The sequence below is a fragment of the Nannobrachium achirus genome, assembly GCF_963921795.1.
Source record: "Nannobrachium achirus genome assembly, chromosome: 23".
NCBI classification, from domain to species: Eukaryota; Metazoa; Chordata; class Actinopteri; order Myctophiformes; family Myctophidae; genus Nannobrachium; species Nannobrachium achirus.
The window spans coordinates 22,296,387-22,321,386 of record NC_137830.1 but is presented as its reverse complement, the minus strand read 5'-3'; the positions used below and the strand labels follow the sequence as shown (position 1 = coordinate 22,321,386).

General features: G+C 42.6%; 1 protein-coding gene across 1 annotated transcript in view; it reads left to right on the top strand.

Moving 5' to 3' along the window:
- The window catches only part of LOC308308801 (striatin-interacting protein 1 homolog), a gene marked incomplete at both ends in the record, with an annotated part of 74,313 nt that overhangs the window by 41,307 nt on the left and 8,006 nt on the right, over positions 1 to 25,000 (top strand). The window contains 10 exons of the mRNA XM_080754253.1: positions 431 to 558; positions 1,687 to 1,875; positions 4,595 to 4,645; positions 8,969 to 9,207; positions 14,046 to 14,111; positions 14,768 to 14,831; positions 16,926 to 16,997; positions 17,729 to 17,803; positions 18,580 to 18,677; positions 21,265 to 21,391. Of these exons, the coding sequence (XP_080610379.1) occupies positions 431 to 558; positions 1,687 to 1,875; positions 4,595 to 4,645; positions 8,969 to 9,207; positions 14,046 to 14,111; positions 14,768 to 14,831; positions 16,926 to 16,997; positions 17,729 to 17,803; positions 18,580 to 18,677; positions 21,265 to 21,391 (1,109 nt within the window). The remainder of the gene's footprint in view (positions 1 to 430; positions 559 to 1,686; positions 1,876 to 4,594; positions 4,646 to 8,968; positions 9,208 to 14,045; positions 14,112 to 14,767; positions 14,832 to 16,925; positions 16,998 to 17,728; positions 17,804 to 18,579; positions 18,678 to 21,264; positions 21,392 to 25,000) is intronic.

Below are 25,000 nucleotides of genomic sequence, written 5' to 3'. Positions count from 1 at the left end.
CTTGAGATAATCGCCATTATGTTTTACATGTTATGTAAACAAACATGGCTGCCCTGTATGTTAGATGGGGTTGTATGGGGGTGGAACATGCAAAATCGCGATTGAAATCATGTTCACTAGATTTGATGGGGTCCAAAAAATATATATATATTTTTTTAAATTCAATTTTTTTTTTTTTTTTTTTTTCAAAAACCGAACATGTTCGGTTTTGGCATATGTAATACGTTTTAAAAAACCGAACATGTTCGGTTTTGGCACTGGATGAGTTAACACGTTGTGAGCTGGTAGATCTGCTATTTTTTGGCAAATGTTCCGCCCCAGGATAATGGATTTTGATTATCGCGATAATATCGTAAATCACGATTTCTTCTTTTGTCACAATAATCGTGATGTGAACTGTATGGTCCCATCCCTACCTCTGACCTGTCAGCGTCTCCCGTGTACAACGGAGAGCCTCTGGCCCTGCTTCTCTTCACCATGGTGACCAAGTTCTGCAGCATGAACGCCCCTCACTTCCCCATGAAGAAGGTCCTCCTGCTGCTCTGGAAGACTGTGCTGGTAGGTGTGACACACGCACGCACGCACGCACGCACGCACGCACACACACACACACACACACACACACACACACACACACACACACACACACACACACACACACACACACACACACACACACACACACTAGGGATGGGACGATATGAAAATTTCACATCACGATTATTGTGACAAAAGAAATCACGATTTACGATATTATCGCGATAATCAAAATCCATTATCCTGGGGCGGAACATTTTGCGCTTGAGCTTGTTGATCTGCTATTATTTGGCAAAGGTATTTGATAGTGAGTTGGAAAAAAAAGACTGAATCAAGTAGCCCCACTTTCTCTGGCCCTACCTAAGCAATACATTTGCCACGCACATCCCCCTTACATATATAGAAATAATCCTTGTTAATGGTTGAGTAGTCTCTCGTGGCCAGACTGTTGACTCCCGTGATTTGGAAATGCTCCCGTCATACAGTCTGGGGTAACGTAAGAAGAACGATGAGTATCTGGTTAAAGCGGAAGTGAAGCCTCCTCCCCCCTTTTGTTTTGCTTTTAACATCGCGCATATTTATCCTAATATAAATAAAAATCTTCAAAGCATATTAGCTTGCTGCTCATCAGTAATGACACTTTAAAATATATTTTCATGAACGGAAATGCCAGCTTCTATTACGGCTTGACTGAGTGTGTAAATATGTAAATGTACTGTAGTAACTATGTATGAGCATGAGATGCAATACCGCTGGGTGACCAGTGGCAGGCCTGGGTGACCAAGTGGCGCTGTTGAGCAGCCGACGTACACACACACACACACACACACACACACACACACACACACACACACACATTCCTTTTGCACACACACACACACACACACACACACACAGGGTATGGGTTGCAATTGGAATCCTTCACCGGCCATGTTGAGGACCAACTCAGGTATTCTGATTGGCGTAGAACATTAGTTCTACGCCAATCAGACAAATTGAAACACCTGCATTGGTCCTCAACATGGCCGTTTAAATGCAACCCATGAAAAGCTTGCCTTAATGAAATCAACTGCTCAAATGCACCGCTCACTTCAAACTGGGTTTTTAATCTTGGTTTACTCTGTCCCGTTCCCTGGCTCCATCCTACAGTTCACCCTGGGGGGCTTCGAGGAGCTCCAGGAGCTGAAGGTGCGGGGCAGGGAGCGTCTCAACCTGCCCCCCCTGCCCGAGGACAGCATCAAGGTGGTCCGGGCCATGCGGGCCGCCTCCCCCCCGGCCTCCGCCATGGAGCTCATAGAGCAGCAGCAGCAGCAGAAGCGCGGACGCCGCAGCCGCAGGGTAACGCAGCGACGTACACGCGGGCACGCACACACACACAGGGGTGTCACAGCAAATTCTGGGCCCTGGGTACTTAACTATTGAAAAATGTCAGATATAGATCTGCTATTTTTGAAAAGTCGTGAAAAAGTATTTGAATATTTGAAAAAAAAACCTTTGTTTCTATGTCAGTGGTGCTCAAACCTTTTCATGTGAAGGACCCCCAAAATGATATGTATTTGGCCACGGACCCCCATCTCAAAATATTTAATTCTAGGGACCCCCCAGAAGCTAAATTTGAGTTACAAATCTTCGCTTAAAAAATACATATATTCAAAGATTTGCACACATTTTCACGACTTTTCAAAAATAGCAGATCTACAGCGCGGCATTCGGTGCCGCACTTTGAGCTTGTATGTCTGCTATTTTTCAATAGTTAATGTATAAAATAATTCCAGGCCCCTCCACCTTGGGCCCCAGTAACTCAGTCCCACTTTCCCCCCCCTTGTGACGCCCCTGCACACACACACACACACACACACACACACACACACACAAACACACACACGCACACACACACACACACACGCACGCACGCACACACACATGCACACACGCATACCTAAACAACGTGTAGATCTGTAGATGTCGGCATGCACGCGTGTGGTTTCCTGCCCACATAAACCGATAAATATAAAGGTCAATTGTTTTCATGTCTGTCGGGCAGAAACCTCTTATCTCCATGTTCATTTATTTTTCCGTTTTTTTGTAAATGAATGCCCTACTTCAGTGTTTCTCAAATGGTGATACGCAGAGGTACTACAGGGGGTACTTGAGAGAAAATGGAAACATTTATTATACTGTTATGTTTAATGATAAGACGTTGACGAATGGATGTGAACGTGCTGCTCTGTAAAGCGTTAAACCAAATTAAGTAAGAATTTTGACTAGCACAACTGTTACTGAATTTATTTTCAACATATTGACATAAAAACTGGACTTTTTTTGTCAGTATTTTTAATCAAAATGTTGTTGTCGATTTAAAGGGGGTACTTAGATTCAGCAATGAGGAAAAGGGGGTACTGATACTGAAACGCAAAAAGTTTGAGAACCACTGCCCTACTTTTTTTTTTGTCTTTATCCCACGATTTTGTAACCCATTTTTCACTCAGTTTCAATTATCTAATGTAATCCTGGGCGCTATACTCCCTCTGCCAACCTGGGGAGAGGACGGACTGACCTCATGCTTCCTTCTATGCATGAGGAGTCCAAGTTGCTTCTTTTCACCTGACAGGGGGGAGTTTCCCCGGTTGGACGTAGAGCGTTGAAGGAACACGTTATTCCAACCAGATACTTTCCCCTCCATCAGGTGTCCCCGGCCGGCCAGGGGGAGGCAGTATAGAGAGCAGGATTACCACTGCCCTACTTGATCATGCTTTTTGAGCATGTGGATTTGCTACTTTAATTTTAGAATTTCAATCCTGAAAAGCAACAGTTTTGGTCATGTGAGGTTTCCACCTGACAGATGATATTTTCTGTACACGTGCAAGCCACACGTTTTCAGATGGGGAAAAAACATACATATCACACATGATGTGATCTACACAACAACTAAACACACACATAAGCCGTTGCTGTGGTCGCTAGCTGTTTGCCCTGTGCTCTAACACGCAGCTCCGTAGCAGTTTTCCTAACTAGTAGCGGTTACCTTTTCTAATCTCTGACTCTTCTTAGCTACTAGCCTGGCTACAGTGGTTTTGTACACTCCACTGCTGCATTCACGGATGTGGATAACAAACTTCTTATCAACAAATGTAGTCCTGTGACATTCTGGAATTCTTTACAGTTAACCCGGAGCCATCGATTCCTCTAACAATACTTTTAGTTTTGATCTTTCTTGGAGAGGGGCTTTTTCCGGCCCAAATCTTACAAAGTAATAATTTTCTTCCATAATCATCCATCTTAATCATCTAACATCTAATGTGGCTGTTGTGGTGGTTTTGGTTGTCCCAAAAGCATCAAATATTTGTAATAAATTATTCAAAACGTATTTTCCCCACTACACAGTCAAATGCTGTGTCTTGATCTTACTCTCTCAGTCCATTGGGTTCATTTTTAGACTTGCAGAGTTAGATTAACACACGTCAGGGTTCTCTCGATCTCTCGCTTTTCCTTTTCTATTCTTTCTCTCTATCTGTTGACCCTTTGGCAGTGGTGGGAAAAGTACTACCATATTTGACTTAAGTAAAAGTATCAATACTGCAATATAGAAATATTCTGTAAAAGTAAAAGTCCGGAATTCAAAATGTACTTGAGTAAAAGTATGAAAGTGTTGGCATCAAAATGCACTTAAAGTACCAAAAGTAAAAGTTTAACATGTTTGAAAATAGCAGATCTAAAAGCTCATGATGTGTTGTGAGCTTGTCGATGGACTATTTTCAAATAGCCTTGATATAAAATAGCCTATAGGGCTTAAGTGGTTTATGTGTGTTTTATAATATTATAATGTATATCTGCAAAGTAATTAGTAACTAAAATATTCATATAAATGTAGTGGAGTTAAAGTACAATATTTGGATCCGAGATGTAGTGGAGTAGAAGTGAAAGTATAGGAAACTGGAAATACTCAAGTAAAGTACAAACACCTTAAAATTGTACTTAAGCACAGTACTTGCACTTAGTTACTTTACACCACTGCCCTCTGGTTTGCTCATTGCCCCTCTCCCTTGTGTCCCTACAGAGTGCCTTTGTTGATAGCTTGGAAGGAGACAGTCCTTTCCCCAAGAAGCAGGTCTTTACCCATAAATTCCCTCCTTTTTTTAACCACTTTGTTTCATTTATTTCCGTTCTGCATCTTCTCTCTTGCCTTGAGCTTATTGCACTCCCCCCTGCAACCTCCTTTACTCCTGTTCCTCTCCATTCAGTTTCCCCCCTCTCTTCTCCCCTTCTCTCCCCTTCTCTCTCCCCCCCCCCCCCCCCCCCCCCCCTGACTGTCCCTTTCCTCTGTCATTTCTTACCCTCCACCCTTCTCTCCTCTCATCAGACTTACAATACATTTTCTTTCACCATATTCTCTTTTCCCGGATTAGGCAGAACATGAATTATCTTGTTAAGATGGTGTCATTTTTTCCTTTTTCTTCTCCCAGTTTAGTTGTTACGCCCGCCAGTGCACAGATTCCCTGTGTATTCTAGTCCCCATGTCACTGTCAACTCCTATAGTTGGTTCTTAAGGCCAGTCCAGGCCAATGTGTTGCTTCGCAAGAGATTCTACTCGTCACCATCTGTCACTGTCCAGTTTAGGGACGGCCCCGTCTGTTTGTTTATCACATAGGCTAATCATTGCTGTTGAAACGGCATTCGGTCGCATACAGCTCAACGCCTGGGTGCGGACCGTCCAGATGCAAGCCCCCAGTTGCTTCAGAACATTTGAAACATTTGGGGAGATTTCATCTCGAACAAAACGCCATAAACCTTTGTTTAATGCCATTTATTTTACTTATTTATTTTTTCTCTCATTCCTTGCTCCTCCTAACTACTGCTCGTCCTCTTCTCTCCCTCGTCCTCATGTCGCTCTCCCCCTCTTTCTCATCTCATCCTGTTCCACTCGCTCCTTCTCCCACCCTCCTCATTCCCCTACCTCATCTTCCCTCTCCTCCTCCTCCTCTACCTCTCACCTTCTTCCCTTTATTCTCCCCCCCACCCCCCACAGTGGCCTGCTCAGGGTGGGTTGTGTGATGGAGGTACACGGCTGACTTGGCTGGCTGTTTGTCAATGAGTGCCCAGAGGGGTGGGGAGGGTTAAAAGCCTAATTTATGCTCTGTTGCTCGTTGGTGGCGCGCGTGCCGAGAACGGCAGAGAATAGCCGATCTACAAGCTGTCCTGTCGTAGGTCGGCTATTCTCTGCGGTGAGACGGCGTTGCGCGATAAAGTATGAATCGGGCTTAACACTACCCCCCTCTCCCTTTTAGCGGTCATCGCATCATGCTAGCAGGTTCGGCGAAACACTCATTCACTCACTGTGGACCCAAGCCTGATTTATGCTTTGTCGTACGACGGTGAAGCATACCAAAAACAGTCGCATCACGCGTAGACTATTTTTTACGCGTTGGTCCCGTTGATACGTGAAATTATTTTGTAAGCTTTTTTATAAGAGCGTACAGCATACAGTTTGGTGCCCTGAACATTTTCAGGGCACCAAACGATGGAACAAGCCCAGCTAAGCTGTGTAGCAGAGAATGGCTCACGATGCAGTCTCACCTCTCCCTCTGTCCCACCATACACTCACTGTCATTTATAATTCGTTGAACGATCACACTGAATGGCAAAATGAAAAATAAAGTGTTTTCAGCTGAAAAAAAAAACCTGGAAATAAGCCGTGTTTGTGGTACAAACCAGCGGTCATTCGACGAAGTATAAATCGTCCGTATCTCTTGCTTCGACTACTAATGTTAACGTTTGTTAGTATACCTTCTGAACCACCATGCATTGACTGCACTAGTGGACTGCTCAACTATAATGCCAACAATGCTGTAGCTCATGCCTGATGCTTGCACTTCACGGTCATTCATTAAGCTTTTAGAGTCTGTTTGAACTGTGTGTGTGTGTGTGTGTGTGTGTGTGTGTGTGTGTGTGTGTGTGTGTGTGTGTGTGTGTGTGTGTGTGTGTGTGTGTGTGTGTGTGTGTGTGTGTGTGTGTGTGTGTGTGTGTGTGTGTGTGTGTGTGTGTGTGTGTGTGTGTGTGTGTGTGTGTGTGTGTGTGTGTGTGTGTGTGCGTATATTTGTGCGTGGGTGTTTTCCCTTGAACTGAAATTACATTGTCAGAACACAAATATAAAGTGTTGTGGAGTGCTGTTGCTCCAAAGACTGCCTTTTTTTTGGTACCTGTATAGTTTGGAATGCAGATCAGTGGTAAGTGGAATCGAAATTGTACATTCTGTTAATCGCTAATTTCTTTTCTCACTTTATATTTCTTAAAGAAAACCTAAAAAAGTGAATATATATATATATATATATATATATATATATATATATATTAGCAGAATTATTTCAGACCCTCCTGTTACACAACGTATTTCAATCATAGACAATGCGGTGATAGTGATAGTGGGGTGAGTGGTAATAAAACAAAGATAAACCATTTTCATGGCAGACATAGCAGGGTAGGCACAGCTGTCAGTGATGATAAGGCTCTGTTCCATTCAACGTAGCAGAGTTTTCAGTGAGCCAACGTGTACAACAGCAACACCCAGGGGCGTCCGGTGGCCTACTGGTCAAGGCGCATACCGGCGCCGCCGGTTCGATTCCCGATCCGGATGACCTTTGGCCGCATGCCATCTCTCTCCCCATTTCCTGTCAATCTACACTGCTAACCATAAAGGCATGAAAGCCCCCCCCCCCCCCAAAAAAAAAAGAAACAAAAAACAACAGCAACACCCTGACTGGACCTGAATGAAATACAGCCTTAATCATTTGTGTCGTTGGTAACAGCCGACCTGCGTATCATGTGAAAATGTCTGCTGTGAAAAATGGCAATCACGTCCAATTGCTTTACTCCCCTGGTTCTCAACATGGGTTCCGGGGCCCACCAGGGGTCCAAATGGACCGATAAAGGACTCTTCAGACACGGAGCAATACAACTATTCACGTTATTCCTGGCCCTCTCTATGGAGGCTGCCATTTTCTTTTACAGAGGGCAAAACATCTTTTCACTTCCTCCCAAGTAAGGAAGTGACACGGAATTGTCTGTTGCCAGATTTTGCCAAAGAAATAAGCCCAACAGAAGCAACTAGGCTATACTACTTTACATTTACATTTGAAAATAGCAGATCAGCAAGCTCACAATGTGTCAGCTTGTATATTTGCTATTTAAAAACTATTGAGGGGAAAAATATATTTTGAATATTTTTGAAACATTTTAACATAAATCTGTGTGGCGGTCCCTGGCACCACATATTTTCAGATAGGGTTCTGCGACTGTGGACAAATATGTTAATCTGGGGTCCTTGATATGAAAAGATTTGGGAACCACTGGTTTAAAAAAGTATTAGAAAGTAATCCCAATAAGCAACTATACTATTTTTTTTAAAAGACACTAATTGCTTATTATAAGCAGACATGGCAACCCAGGTACATCCAGAGCCCAGAACGCCAACTACTGACAGTTTAATGCAAGGACAACAGGAAACCAAATTATGTTTTTCAGGCCAGCTTTTTCAGCCTCCGCCTCTTTCAGGATATGAACAGGAATCCGGGGGCGGGGCCAGGAATAACGTGAATAGGCCTGTCACAATTATTGTACGGATATTATTTTTACAATTATTATTAATCGCCTAATCGCAAACTATATGGAATCTATGAACAGGTTTTGGGGGTCCCTGCTTCATCTCTCTCTCCACTAAGGGGCCCCTGGGGGATGACAACATTGAAGACCTCTGGAGTAGAGGTATCAATTGGGGGTCCGTGGCCTAATAATCCACATCAAACTGGGGGTCCTTGAAATGAATAGGGTTGAGGATCACGGAACCAAACATACTAAAGCCCCTAATCTGGTCCAATCCTCAGTGCTCATTTGACTCCGAGAGTGTACAAATAGTTTCCATTTGTACACGGCCCATATAGTTACACACACGCAGGCCAGGGGTCCATTTGGACCGCTGGTGGTCCCCAGACCTGTCATTGAGAACCATACATAAAATAAAATAAAAGATTTCATCAATTAAAGTATTTCATGAATGAAAGAAAAAAGAAATATTCGTAAAAAGAAGAGTTAAGAGGCAGTGAAAATAGCAGAGCTTGTAAGATATTGTCACTGTCGGACAGAAACCTTGTATCTCCAAGTTTCAAATGTGGATGTTTTTTTTTTCCCGTAAAGTAAAGCCCTGCTTCATCATACAAGACTGTCGCACAAAACTGGTGAAAATAACAGATCTACGAGCACACACCGCCTCGCGATGCAGGGCGTCGTGTGCTTGTAGATTGGCTATTTTCACTAGTTTAAGTCATGTTTAAAACGATAAATAAAAAACGAGCGGTTTTGGACATTTAACTGTTTGTCTGTCTATCCTGTCTGTCTGTCTATCTGTCTGACTGTATGTCCTGTCTGTCTGTCCTCTCAGCCGCTGGTGAAGCAGGACAGCCTGGACACGTACAACGAGCGCGACCCCTTCAAGAACGACGAGTCGCGTGGCGGCGACGACGACGACGACCCCGAGGACCCGGACGGCGTGGGCATGGACGGCGGCGAGGTCCTGGACCCCCTGGACCCCCAGCCCCCGCCCCCTCCCCCGCCCCTCCGACCCCCCACCGAGACCAGGCTCAACCTCCCCAAGGGCCTGCCCTGGGCCCCCAAAGTCAGGTCAGACCCTTTTTTCGCGGACCACTTTTTACTGAGGTTAGGAATAGGTTTACGATTAGCCATAGTTTTACTGAGGTTACGTTTAGGAATAAGGTTAGGTTTAGGCATAGTTTTACTGAGGTTAAATTAGGAATAAGGTTAGGTTTAGACATAGTTTTACCGAGGTTAGGAATAAGGTTAGGTTTAGGTATAGTTTTACTGAGGTTACGTTTAGGAATAAAGCTTCATTCTCACCGGACGCGATAAAGATAACAATATGTCGGCGTTCACATCAATTATGACGGATTTATCGTTGTGGTGTGAACGCTGCCATCCACTTCAATTGAAAACAATATTTTTAATCGCTATCTTTATCGTTATCGCGCCCAGTGGGAAAGGGCCTTAAGGCCAGGGTTTAGGCATAGTTTTACTGAGAGGTTAGATTTAGGCATAGTTTTACTGAGGTTAAGTTTAGGAATAAGGTTAGGTTTAGGCACAGTTTTACTGAGGTTAACTCATTAACTGCCAAAAACGTGAATCCCTTAAAAATCCCGTTGTACCACCCTGCCACGCCCGTGAATCCCGTGAATAAAAAAAAAAAAAAAAAAAAAAAAATTTAATTTTTTTTTTTCAAAAAATTATTTTTGGACCCCAAAAACGTTAGTAGGCATGATAGCGATCGCGAAATTGCTTGTTTAACCCCCATACAACCCCCATACAACTCAGGTAGCAGACCTCCAAGCTCACAACAGTGTAAAACATAATGGCTGCTATCTCATGAATGCCTGAACGGATTTCCATTCGGATTTTTTTGTTTGAAAGCTGTGAGCAATGTGGACACACGTGGTGCATTATCTAGGCATGGGTGTGCATGATCCGTGCACTATGAATTACATGGAAGTCTATGGAGACGAATGGCAGTTAAAGAGTACGAAGGTATTGTTAAATGGCAGCATATGAGTTAAGTTTAGGAATACCTACTGTAGTGGCGACCGTTCCAAGGTCACTGGACTTGATCAGGGGCAAACGTGTTTTGGGGTTAGTTATAGTCTAGAGATGAATGCATTTAGAATCCAGCTCCTATACCTATACCGTACACATTGCTTTAATTGACACTAAGCATTTGTTTTGCACAAAAAACATTCATTGGGCCAAAATCAGACGCAAAAAAACAAAGGTTTAGTGATGAGTCATCACTTTTCACAAGGTGTATGGGGTCCATTTTTGGCCCAAGGAATGTTTTTCGTGCAAAACAAATGATTGCAATGGATTCAGAAGTATTAAAAACACCTAGTTAGACCCCTCACATCCCACTTAAAGCATATTTTTGGGAGTGATTATTATCCCTTATAGTACAGTGTATAGTAAGTGAATGAGACCCAGAATTACCCTAGCTGTCAAACATTTTGCTAGGGATGTTGAATTTCAATCTTTGTTAGATATGTTACTAGACACATTTACGAACACATTGGTGAAGAAATTATTTGGTAAGGAATTTATTCCCAGATTTGACAGGTATTCTGCAAATTTTCCCTGACTACATCATAATTATACACATTATATTTTAGTTTTGCCTTTTACACTCTGTAAACATCAAAGGCACGGCGGGGCAGATATGACAAATGATTGAAATATACAAAGAAATGACTAATAATGACGGTACCAATAATCAAATGATGTATTAATTTTATACTAATAACTTAACTCATACCCTGCCAAACCCGAGGAACCCGAGAATTTCGCGATGTCCCTCCCTGCCACGCCCGAGGAACCCGAGAATTTCCGCCATTTTGAAAAAAAAAAAACTTTTTTTTCAAAAAAATTTTTTTTTCAAAAATTTTTTTTTTCAAAAAATGTTTTGGGACCCCAAAAACGTTAGTAGGCATGATAGCGATCGCGAAATTGCTTGTTTAACCCCCATACAACCCCCATACAACTCAGGTAGCAGACCTCCAAGCTCACAACAGTGTAAAACATAATGGCTGCTATCTCATGAATGCCTGAACGGATTTCCATTCGGATTTTTTTGTTTGAAAGCTGTGAGCAATGTGGACACACGTGGTGCATTATCTAGGCATGGGTGTGCATGATCCGTGCACTATGAATTACATGGAAGTCTATGGAGACGAATGGCAGTTAAAGAGTACGAAGGTATTGTTAAATGGCAGCATATGAGTTAATAACTTTATAACACGTTGCACGCGTTCATAATTTGAAAATGTGTGAAAGTTTTTCAAAAGATTCATACCATGATATTCCATTCATCATTTAACCCATTAAAACCGGTCAAGCATCCGTGTCAGCATCTGTTAGCTTTTAGCGTTGGCTGCTCAAAAATGGCACATCTACAAGTCGCGATCATCATTTGGGGGTCCTTGGCATGAATACGTACTGATTTTGAAGGCATTTCTGGAATCGTCCCTCAGGTCTTGAATGGGTTAAATGCAGATGCATGTTAATGATTCAGTTGATCATGCCAAAAATAATAGCGGGGATCTCCAATGGTTGCGATCAGGTGATTACAGGCCTAATATTGAGTTGGCCATCCCATTGTTCAATGTGTTCTGCCACTTCACTCTGCTGCATTTTTTTTTTTTTTTTGTACAGTATATACTTACTACTTCAGAATAATATTTGGTTATCTAACCCCCCCCCCCCCCCCCCCCCCCCCCCTCAATTCTCACCATCTCTCTCTCTCTCTCTCTCTCTCTCTCTCTCTCACTACTGCTCGCTCTGTATATAAGAGAGAGAGTGTCCTATCTGTCTCTCCGTGTGTGCATGTGTGCTTTGGAGGAATGAATAATGCAGGTAGCAGTGCCAGAATGTGACATGAGAGGAGAAATGTTTGGAAATTGGTGTCTCACTAGTGAAGGGCCCTAACACAATGACTCTCACTTTAATATGCATTAATTAGGCCCAGACCACCATTTGATACCATTTTTTATCTTGTTTGTTTGTTTGTTTTTGTTTTGTAAATCAACGCCCTACTTGATCATACTACAGCGTCACACACAAGTATCAAAAGTAGCAGATCTACTTGAGCTTGTAGATTTGAACTCTGAAAACGAACAGATTTGGACATATGAGCTTTCCTCCCGACAGAGACGATACGTGTGTGTGTTTGTGTGTTGCTGAGGTATGTGTCCTTGAATGTTAGTTGTGATCTAGTGCTGATCAGATTCTAATAACACACACACACACACACACACACACACACACACACACACACACACACACACACACACACACACACACACACACACACACACACACACACACACACACACACACACAAACAGACAGACACACACTCACCCTCACATACAGTCCTCTGCCATTCAGCTTGGCTCTGGCAAAGGGAACGAGGCAACACACTGTGATTTGAAGGGCTGACTCTAGGCGCGAGTGTTTTGTGTGTGTGTGTGTGTGTGTGTGTGTGTGTGTGTGCGTGTGCGTGTGCGCGCGCATGTGTGAGAGAGAGAGAGTCGGCCTTTGAATGGGACTTTAAAGGTTTGCTAGCTGCAGCTGTACTCATCAGAGAGAGTTTTCTCCCGGGGAGAGGAGAGTGGAGTATAGTGTTGTTCTTTCAGACAGATAATGGTGAAGCAGAGAGGGATCGTAGAGCGGAATGTAATAGCAGACAGTGCAACACAACGGATAACACTTTCAGCTACAAGTGACGACACACCAATAGCATATTGGTTCCCAAACTTTTTAGCTCATGACACAAAAGAGAGATTAGACATTTTCCCCGGGACCCAAACTAGTGAAAACAGCTGATCTACAAACTCGCGGCGGGAAACTTGTAGATCATAATGTGAGCTTGTAGATCAGCTATTTTCACTACTTCTTAAACATTTATGCTCTAATTCATCGAATTTCATAGATTTTTCTTTGATATCTTCAGGAAACATTTTTTTTTTCTTTTTTTAAACTTGAAAATATTAGCTTTTTGGGGAATATCTTTTGAAAATATGTTCAATAATAATAATAATTCAAAAACAAAATGTAGGAAACCAAAAACAAAGGGGCCCATAAAAATGTGTTTGGGAAACAGTGCCATAGTATGGGATAGCTGAATGGTTAGGGATCCCGCCTGGGGAACCAGAGCCCCTGGTTGTCCCTGGTTCGATTCCAGGCCAGGGTAGCAATGTCGATGTGTGTCCGTAAGAAAATACTCTTAACCCCTAATTGCTCTTGCGCTCCTTGTGGGTAGCAAATCAGCTGGGTTGGGCTGTAAATACTGAATTTCCCTCGCGGGAGGAAGTAGGTACAGTAACTAACTAACTATGTACGAATATAAGAAGGGAAAAGTGTCAGAGGTCAGGTGCAAACAAAGGCTCCTTTTTTGTTCATCAGGAGTTTGAAAGAAATTAATAATTCATGTTTCATGTCGCAGGTCCCTGCACTCTAACTACTGTGCGGCCGGTACTCGTTATCATAATTGCACTAGGACTTAAAAATCTGTCGCTGCAAACGATCCATCTCACAAACTCAGCGCTGAATGATTACCTGTGTCGTTCGCACCTCCCAAGGTAATTACGGTTGCCCTGCCAAATACCCATGTGTCTCAAAGAAGAGTACAGCAGAGAGGGACCAGAGAGAGATTTATTATTACTTAATCTTTCTTTTGTTATTTGTCTTGTTCTCTGAAAAGCACATTATTTGTGACTAGATTGGACACTGTCGTACAAATAAAGGGTATTACTGTCAGGAGAGCTTTCAAGTCCTATAACTCTCTGACTGATTGTCTTCCTGCACGTCTGTCTTGTTGTCCTGTCTGTCTGTATTTATGGCTGTCTGTCTGTCTGTATTTATGTCTGTCGTGTTGTCCTGTCTTTCTTTCGGTCTGTGCGCAGGGAGAAAGACATCGAGCACTTCCTGGAGACCAGCAGGAACAAGTTCATCGGCTTCACGCTGGGAAAGTGGGTGTTTGAGCTGAAACATGCTCTTGTCACATTTTAAGCCATATTTTATACTTTGTCATACGATGGGGTGTCATGTGAAAATAGCCGATAAAGAAAACATTTAAAACAAATGTTCCTATAATGACATGTACCAAAATAGGTACTGTTAATCGTAAAGAAATAAATCGCTTTGAGCAGCTGTATGGCAATTGATGAAAAGTAACGTTTACTTAAGTACTGTACAGTACTTACTGTAAGTAAATTTTTTGAGTTATTTGTACTTGAGTATATCCATTCCAATTTCTAATGCTTTTACTTCTACTCCACTACATATCGGATCCAAATATTGTTCTTCTACTCCACTACATTTATTTGAAAACTTTAGTTACTTTGTAGATTTTGATTATTATTATTACAACCCATACATTAGCCACTTCAGTCCTATATACATTTCGCCCATTTGAAAATATCCGATCTACAAGACTTCTTGTAACGGAGTATTTCTGTTTTGCAGTATTGATACTTGTACTTAAGTAAACAACGTGAGTACCTTTCCCACACCACTGCCGTATGGTTTCCTGGAACCTTTTACTTACTGTACATACTGTATAGGGTAGGCGAGCTGTGAGTCAGTTTCGTGTGTTTTCTACAAACATCGTTGCTTGTTTCCACAGTGACACTGAGACGCTGGTAGGCTTGCCCCGGCCCATCCACGAGAGCGTCAAAACCCTCAAACAGGTGAGTGGAGAAAGACCCAAAGACCCGTCCATACTTTTTCCACGTAAAAAACACCCCAAAAATAGCCGGCCAACACGCCCACAACGCGTCGCGTCTGACAAATCATGAGACCTCCCCAACATGGACGTACACACACACACACACACACACACACACACACACACACACACAATAGAAAATAATAGGGGTTGGGTCACGAGGCCTCTATATATTATGTCATGTTACTGGAAGTCTCTGACTCAAATATGTTAGCGGCTAAGATACCATGGGAAAGGGATCTGGAAATGACCATTACTGATAGAGACTGGGTCAAAATTCTTGAGAACTGTAGAAAAATGTCAAGGGAATTGCGTACAAGACTGATCCAATTCAAAATCATTAATAGGATATACTGGACTCCATCTAGACTGCACAGGGTGGGTCTCACGGAGAATTCCGAGTGCTGGAGGTGTCAGGATAAGGATGGAACTCTAGTACATATGCTCTGGTCCTGCCCGCAGGCTCAGGCCTACTGGCAGGCTATACGTGAGAAAATTAGGGAAATAACAGGAGTTACGATCTCATTCACCTCTAGTTTGTTTATACTGGGAGACCCCAAGATTCTGAAAAACATTGCCCCCCCTTTAGCAGAATGGATACAAACTGTCTTAATGGCAGGAAGGAGGCTGCTGATCAAGGACTGGAAAGCTTCATCTCTTCCAGCATTGTCTCATTGGGTCAATGCAGTAGGCCAACTATCCTCATACGAGAGACTGTCGTATAGACTACATGACAGGATGGACTTTTACGAACTGAAATGGGGTCACTACCATCTTCATATTTCGGGACTCTGAAGCGTTCTACGCTTGTGGGCGAGACATACCTACTGGTATACAATTTTAATAATGTGTTGGTTTAGCTGTGGTACTCCAACTACCTCTGTGTGCTTGAAACGTGTATTATTGTTTTAATTTCTTGTTGTTGTCTGTTTTTATTTTTATTATCATTTTCATGTACTGTGTTTGTATTTGTATGTTTTGTGTAAAAAATCTGAAAAAGTTAATAAAAATACTAATCATAAAAAAAAACAATAGAAAATAATAGAATAGAATGGAATATTTCTGTTAGGGATGGACAATTAATCGGTCATCATATCAGAATTGGCCGATGTCGGCCTTAAAATGCAATATTGGTAACGAACAGATATCAAAATAACTTCTTCGGTCTTGGCCGATATTTTATTTTATAATAATTAGGTTTGAATGTTGTGAAGCTGAATGATGATGGTCTGTTCTGCAGATACAGTCAGTGTTTTGTGGGGAAGCTTTAAATAAAAATAAATACATTCAAGCTGTGTTTATGTTGGGATATGGGCCAACATTTCAGTAATGGTGCATCCCTAGTTTTGGAATAAAGAGGCATTGCTTTTTCAAATTCTGTGTTTATATTACAGTATACATATGTATTTTTGGGGTAAAAATTTAAATATTCGACATCGGTAAATATAAAATATTTACCGATGTCGATGTCAAATGTTGTTATCGTCCATGACAGCAATGTTGAGATCGATTATTGGTATCGGCCACATCGGTTCCTCCTTAGTTGCTGTTCCCTTCTTTCTCTCTATAGAGCTGAGCTCTGGCTCATTACGGCCGAGTGCGTGACTTAAAATCGATGCCCCGTCACTGCCGAGTTCGACCGGGGTGGCACCGCTGCAACCCCTTTTAGAAATCCATAGCTTTGCTTGCAATTTAACCGACTCACACGTACGGTTTACACAGAGGAATGCCCTACTACTACTGTAGCAATGATACAGAATATAGAGCTATTTAACACTTATTTGAACACAAAACTGCACTCTGCGCAGTGCGACAGGGTCATCTCCTCTCTCATCACCCTAACCCTCTTTGCAAGCAGAAACCGAGTGCAGTCAGAGTGCACAAAGTCCCATCACGTCGCCATCAGTCCAATCAATGATTTTCACAATTTGACCACAGCTGTCTTGAGTTTTGTCTCATCCTCCGGGTGACAACATTCTTCTCATGAAATGACAACTTGCAGCTCTCTTGTGTTTTTGGGATGTGATGTGTATTTGACCTTTGCCCCCCCCTCCAGCACAAATACGTGTCCATCGCAGAGGTGCAGATCAAGAGGGAACAGGAGCTACAGCAGTGTCCAATGACTTTGGTCAGTTCTCAACCCCCAATACATTTTGTATACAAATGTCCTGCAAAAGAAAAATACTATTTCCATTCAATATACAGTAGTATGACAGTGGTTCTCAACCTGTGGGTCAGGACCCCCAGGGGGGGTCCTCACATATGATTAGCTTAATGTGCAACATTGTTTTCTCACACAACAGTAAACAAACCAACATAAGTTCAAGTGTATAGAGGGTATCTGCACATTTCTAAAGTGACAATTTAAGGACTTTGTAATACCTCTAAAATGGCAAATTAAACATTGGCCAAATTGTCAAATATTAGAGGCAGACATTGTGAAAATAGCCGATCTACATGCTCACAATGCCTTGCAACGCGAGGCGTTGTGAGCATGTAGATCTGCTATTTTCACAATAGAACCGTGTTATACAAAATATAATGCCTCAACAATTAGTGCTCGTCAGGGTGGAAGGGTCTCCAGTTAAAATATAATTATTTTGGGGGTCGCGGCATGAAAAGGTTGAGAACTACTGTAGTATGTGAACCTTGAAAAATAGTTGTGTGTGTGTGTGTGTGTGTGTGTGTGTGTGTGTGTGTGTGTGTGTGTGTGTGTGTGTGTGTGTGTGTGTGTGTGTGTGTGTGTGTGTGTGTGTGTGTGTGTGTGTGTGTGTGTGTGTGTGTGTGTGTGTGTGTGTGTGTGTGTGTGTGTGTGTGTGTGTGTGTGTGTGTGTGTGTGTGTGTGTGTGTCACACACAGGGTCAGGAGGAGGTGGAAGACACCCCAACAGAGATGTTATATCTGGGCATGCTCCCCAACCTCTCCCAGTATGTGGTGAGTAGCTCCGGAACACCCTTCACTCTATAACTCCCCCATATATGGAGTACCCCGATGTCATCAGTATGACTGATTCTGTAGCGTGAGGCAGCTTGACGTACGCGTACACCCCCTGGACATGACGCTAGTGTGTCACAGGGACCTCCATCTGAAAATATCGTGTGCCTGGGACCCCCAGAGGAGCAGATTTGTGTTAAAAGAAAATCAAAATGATTAAAATTATTTTCACTTTAAAGAGAAATGTCCAAATAATAAAAAAGAAAAACTACCTAATACTTTTCTGAAAGACCTGTGTGTCCGGGTAGCTCAGTCGGTAGAGCTCACGCCTTCTGATCCCAGGCACCGATCAGGAAGGTTCTGTAACGATGGTCACAGGCGTGTTGATAGGGCTGTCACAATTATTACATAACCGTCTAATCGTGATTATTTGACATTATCGCAATTATTTTGTCATAATCGTCATAATCATGAATGTTGAAAAATGTCAGAAATAGTGGAAATAGCAGATCTGCTATTTCCACTATCAAAGTTATTTTTTAAGTAGTAAGTTGTCAAATATGTCAGTAATTTCTTTGAATATTTAGGTTATGTGTCATATCTACCATGTACAACTTCAAAGCCTAAAAGCCAAACAGAAATGTAATTATCAACGACAAAAACACAATTAAATCGTTAATCGCCAATTATTTGAGTGACAATTAATCGTCATGTAAAATGTCATATCGTGACAGCCCTACGTGTTGACCCTGATGTCCGATATGCTCTGCCGTCAGATTGCCCTGCTGAAGCTGCTGCTGGCCGCCGCCCCCACCTCCAAGGCCAAGACGGACTCCATCAACATCCTGGCTGACGTCCTGCCTGAGGAGATGCCGTGAGTACAGAGAACTGTCCTCAGACGGGGGGAAATAAACTAAGGCAGGGGTCTTCAACGTTATCAGGCCAAGGACCCCTTAGTTGAGAGAGAGATGAAGCAGGGACCCCCACAAACTGTTCATAGATTCCATATAGTTTCATTGTTTGACAGCACAATCACAATGTTTTGACAGCACAACGCCTCGCAGCGCGAGGCATTGTGAGCTTGTAGATCGTCTATTTTTGGCTAAAGTTCTCAGAATATGGACGCTAGGGTTCAAGTGGTTAATATAAAAAAGGAGAAAAAAAGGTTTCTGTCACTCAAAGATTTGGAGGACCCCCTGTAGTAACCCCCCTAGGGGTGCCGGACCCCTGAACTAAGGAGAATGGACCAGATATTGCATTAGGGCGATATGACTTCAAATCAACATCACAATTAAAAAAGAGAACAACCAGGTGCTCAGAGGAGGTGTTAGTTGAGTTAAAATCATAAGTTTGGTGCTTCTAGGATCTATGAGACTAAAACGTGAAAGAGGAGGAGCGATCCGAGCACTCAAAAAAGTTAAAAGAAGAGAGGGCGAAGTACTTTATGCATTAGAAAAATTAAAAAGCCAACATGTTTCGACCTACTGTTCTTCATCAGGGCATAGTATAGTATAGTAAAGTATACAATATCACAATTATTCTAAACGTTTCCCTCCCATTAACTCATACCCTGCCAAAAAATATGTTTCTACGATAAAAACGTCTTTAAAACGTCTTTTTCACTATGGACCTCCCTGCCAGACGTCTTCTGAACGTCTTTTTTTTTTTTTTTAATTAAAAAAAAAAAAAAAAAAAAAAATTGAAAAAAAAAATTTTGAATTTTTTTTTTTTGTACCTCCAACAGTGTACTAGGCATGATCGCGATCGCGAAATTGCATGTTTAACCCCCATACCAACCCCATCTTTCAAACATGGCAGCCATGTTTGTTTACATTTGAAGAAAACATAAGGGCTCCTTTCTCCTGAATGCCTGAACGGATTTCCAAGCGGATTTTTTTGTTTGAAAGCTGTGAAAAGCATGCACATGCATAGTGCATGATCTGTGCACGAATGTGTGCACCAGCGTGCACACTATTTTTTTAACCCTTTGTTGGCGAACCGGCAATATAAGAGGTCATCCCACTTTAAATATGGCACCGACTGAGTTAAGACATGAGGCCTTTTCAATCCTAACATAATCATTTTCGAAAAGAAGAAAAAAAAAGAAATAACGTCCAAAGAAAAACTATTTATTTTGCTATATATACAGTATCGTCTCCTGTCGGATGGATAACAAAACCTCTCAAAATAAATAGCAGATCTACAAATGTTTCGAGCTTATATCTGCCACTTTTGATGCTTTTGTGTGACACTTTTGTATGATCAAGTAGGGCGTTAATTTACGAAAGAAAAAACACAAACGGTTTGAATATGAAGATAAGAGGTTTCTGCCCGACAACAGCGATATATAGCAACAACTAAAATGACACAGAGGTGTTCCCAGCTTGAAAGGTGTAACAACTAGGGATGGGACGATATAAAAATGTCACATCACGATTATTGTGACGAAAGAAACCGCGATTTATGATATTATCGCAATAATCAAAATCCAATATCCTGGGGCGGAACATTTTTCCAAAAAATAGCAGCTCTACAAGCTCACAACGCGTCGCAACGCGGCTTGTAGAGCGGCTATTTTTGGCAAAGACATTTGATAGTGACAAAAAGACTGTATCAAGTATGTATATTACAAGTACCTTTTACCAATTATAGAGGGTTTAATGGACAACTTTGTTTTTTTACAACAAGGGTTCATATTTAGATTGTAATTATAGAAAAGAAAAGATGAGTGTTAAAATGTTTTAATTTATTGCTTTCTATTGTTTTAGCGATTTTAGTATTTTGATGTCAGTGGTTGGGGGCATGCCACAAGTGGCTAAATATGTCTTTTTAGACACAATAAGCCAGCAATTTCTTTGTTACTATTTACACCAGCCCCCATAAGTCACATCTGTCCATGATGTGATGGACAGATGTGATGCATTGGGGTGCATCTTGGGAATAGGCTTATTGTGTCTAAAAATACATATTTAGCCACTTGCATGCATGCCCCAACCTGGGGGCATGCATGCAAATCAAAATCTTTAAAATCACTAAAACAATAGAAAGAAGTAAATGAAAACATTTTAACACTCATCTTTTCTTTTCTCTAATGACTTATCTAAAATATGAACTCTTTTTGTAAAAAAACAAAGTTGTCCTTTAAGTGGTACCGGATATGCAGCTTGGAGAGTAAAAGGTGAATTTAACCCGGTGCTTGACGGAGGACGATATCACGATAAATTAAATCTCCACGATACGATTATCGTGAGTGTTTTTTTTATCACGATAAACGATAATATCGCTTATCGTCCCATCCCTAATAACAACGTATAGGTGTAACAGGTCTAAATGGCTTGTGTGTGTGTGTGTGTGTGTGTGTGTGTGTGTGTGTGTGTGCGCGCGTGTGTGTGCGTGTGTGTGTGTGCGTGTGTGTGTGTGTGTGTGTGTGTGTGCACGCATGTGTGTGTGTGTGTGCGCAGCATCACGGTGCTCCAGAGCATGAAGCTGGGCATTGACGTGAACAGACACAAGGAGATCATCGTGAAGGCCATCTCTGCTCTGCTGCTGCTGCTGCTCAAACACCTCAAACTCAACCACATATACCAGGTAAACACACACATGCGCGCACAGGGGTGTCGCACCACATTCTGGGCCCTGAGTACAAGGATTCACTGTGGGCCCCCCATGAATGTTCTTCATAGGGGGAGGGGGTTTAACCCATTTAGACTGGGAACGCATTATTATGTATCATTTTGTGCTTTAACTATTGAAAAATAGCAGATATACAAGCTCACAGCGCGGCACCGAGTGCCGCGCTGCGAGCTTGTAGATCTGCTATTTTTCAATATAATTAACGCCCCTCCACCTTGAACCCTAGTAACTCAATCCCACTTTTCCCCCCCTTGAGACGCCCCTGTGCCCCTGTATAACAAGAATTGGAGAATAGCTGATCCGCAAGCTCACGGCGTGTCACGTTGTAAGCTTGTAGATTGGCTATTTTTACTACTTTTGTGCGACACTCTTCTATGATGACGGCATTCGGAGTAAGGTATTCATTTATGCAAAAATAAACTAAAAAGTTGAAATCTGGATATACAAGGTTTATGCCCGACATCAACGATGTCGTAGGGAGAACGGCGTCTTCTCTATACGCCTTACCCTCCCCCCCTCTCTCTCTCCTTCATTCTGCTCTCCCATGTCTCCCTGCCCCCATCAGGTTCACCTCAGCCATCCTCCACCTACTGTGTGCTCTTACCAGGTTCCTCAGGAACCCCCCCCCCCCCCCCCCCTCTCTTAATCCCCCAATCGTCCTGCTTTACACTGATAGGCGCTCGGCTCACTGCCGCTGTCAGAAACCCTGGCTCAGTTCTCTAGAGAGAGAGAGAGAGAGAGAAAGAGAGAGACAAAGAGAGAGACAGAGAGAGAGAGAAAGAGAGATGAGGTACACAGAGCATCCATTCCAAAATCGGTTGTCATGGTTCAAGCAGTTGACATGCTGTTACAATTCTGCTCTTGTTGGAATTTCTTTTTCCTCGACCATGCTCGCTCTCTCTCTCTCTCTCTCTCTCTCTCGCTCTCTCACACACACAGAGACACACACAAAAGAATCAGTTGAACTACACTCGTTCAGTATACACCGGATATCCCTAAGTCACACGTAAGCCAACACGTTAGCCCGCACATGCAGCATTGGGGCACATCGTTGTTGCTTTTCTCCCTGGGTCCCAACAAGGCTTTGTAAATAAGGAAAGGACATAAACGTGCCGTAAGTATGGGCTGTCATCGTGAGACTGTCAATTTGTGGTGGCCTGCCAACCAATTCTCGCAGCGACAGCCCATACTGCCCAGTCAGGCACTTATTGCTCTTTATAGATACCTCAATGAATAAAATGATAGTATAGTATTATTGCACATCGAAAAACAAGAGATCCAAAAGCAGCGTCTGGTATGTAAGCCATTTACCATGAGAGGGAGTGGGTTGTTGGCTGATTTACCACTGTTTCAGGGTTGTGGCACAAGGCGAAGCCGAGTGCCAAACAACCCTGAAACAGTGGTAAATCAGCCAGCAACCCACGACCCTCGAATGGTAAATTGCTTTTCTAACACTTCTACCATATAAATGAAAGAAAACACAGTTGTAACTTGCAAGGTTATTTAGTTACAATCAAATGTTACAACTGCAACACAACAATGGGCGGGGTCCATGTGCCAACTCAAGGTTGTTGACTGATTTACCACTGTTTTAAGCCTATCAGAATCCAGTATCTGAACATGTGACCACAAAAAGTGGTAGAAGTCTTATTTTATTTTCCTGAATAGATTACCTGACCAAGGCAATCTATGTACTGTAGCAGTTAGTAAATATATATAGTAAATATATATAGTTTATTCATAGTTTATTCACCAGCTGGTCCACCAGGGACGTGCTGGGCCCCTGATTCGGCCCGGGAAAAAGAGTTGTAGAGGCCCTCATTGCGCACTATAGAGAGAGATCTCTCTCTATAGCACTGCTGCTACTCAAAGATTTGCCATTTCAGATCATGACAAGTGACAAGCCAGTGGGACCAATTACATGAGTTATATTTCGTTGTTGTCGGGTGGAAACCTTGTATGTCCAAAAACCGTTTGTTTTGTATTTATAATTTTAAAAATTATTTATACTAGTGAAAACAGCAGATCTACAAGCACACAACGCCTCGCGGTGCGAGGCGTTGTGTGCTTGTAGATCTGCTGTCTTCACTACTTTTGTGCGACGGCCTTGTATGATGAAGCAGGGCTTTGCTTTGCGAAAAAATTTACAAATTTGAAACTTGGAGATAGGACAATGACGATTTATTTTGTTGGTTGCCCAGCCCCCAAAAGGAACGAAGCCGACATTTTATTATTATTTTTTTCCTAATGGCCAGCCTGGACCGGCCGGGAATGAACCGGCCGTTCGGGAGTTGTCCCACTTTTCCCAATGGCCAGCACGTCCCTGTGGCGTGATTATGGATCCCACTGGGAAAGATGGATGGAAACGGCATAGAGCGCTCGTTTTCAGTTATTGTCCACGACATTGCAAGCGGCGCGAAGGCCAGCGGACCTTGGTCCTGCTCTTCGCGCCCGAGCGCCGCAGGCGCGAGTGCCCGCGAAGAGCGGGCCAGGGCCGGCCGCGCGAGTTACGAAGCCGTGGTGAATGCAACGGCCTGGGCAAGCGCACGATAAACGCCATGATAATTGGGTTTTGGTGCACCTCGCGCGGTCCAAGTGACTACAACGGAGCGCTCCCTACGTCCGGTTCAGCCAATCACAAGCTTCAAAAATGAGTCCGGGGCGTGGTTATCCATCTTTCCCAGTGGGATCCATAATCACGCGTCCCTGTGGTCCACCCGGCTGTCATTGACTTCAGTAGCATTCCATTGAACTTCCAGTTGTTTCCCAGCAGTGTCCTGCCAGTATATATCGCATGTTATGGCGTAGAACATGGCCTTACCTTCTTTACAGAACATGGCTTGGGCAGTGGTGGAAAAAGTACTTACATTTGTAAGTATCAATACTGCAATGTAGAAGTACTCTGTTACAAGTGAAAGTCTGGAATTCAAAATTGACTTGAGTAAAAGTACAAAAGTATTGGCATCAAAATGTAAAGTACTCATTGTGCAGAATGTCCCATTTCACAAGTTTTCAAATCTTTAGAAATCATTTGAAAATAGCAGATCTACAAGCTCACAATGTGTCGCATTGCGACGCATTGTGAGCTTGTAGATCGGCTATTTTCAAACTGCCGGAATGTATATATGGCTGAAGTTGTTCGTGTATGTTTTGTAATAACAATCAATCTACAAATTAACTAGTAATTAAAGTTTTCAAGTAAATGTTGTGGAGTAAAAGTAAAATATTTGGATCTGAGCTGTAGTTGAGTAGAAGTAAAAGTATTGGAAATACTCCAGTAAAGTATCAAATACCAAAGAATTGTATGTGTAGTACACATTGTGTACTTAGTTACTTTACACCACTGTCCTTGGGTGCCAGGGACTGTATGACCTGAGAGTATGGCAGCAGCGGAGTGCCCTCTGCTGGCAGAAAAGGAGTGGGACAAATGTTAACACATCTTAGAACAGGGGTCTTCAACGTTTTCAGGCCAAGGACAGCTTAGCTGAGAGAGAGATGAAGCAGGGACCACCACAACCTTTTCATAGATTCCATCGTTTCATTGTTTGACAGCCCAATCATCAG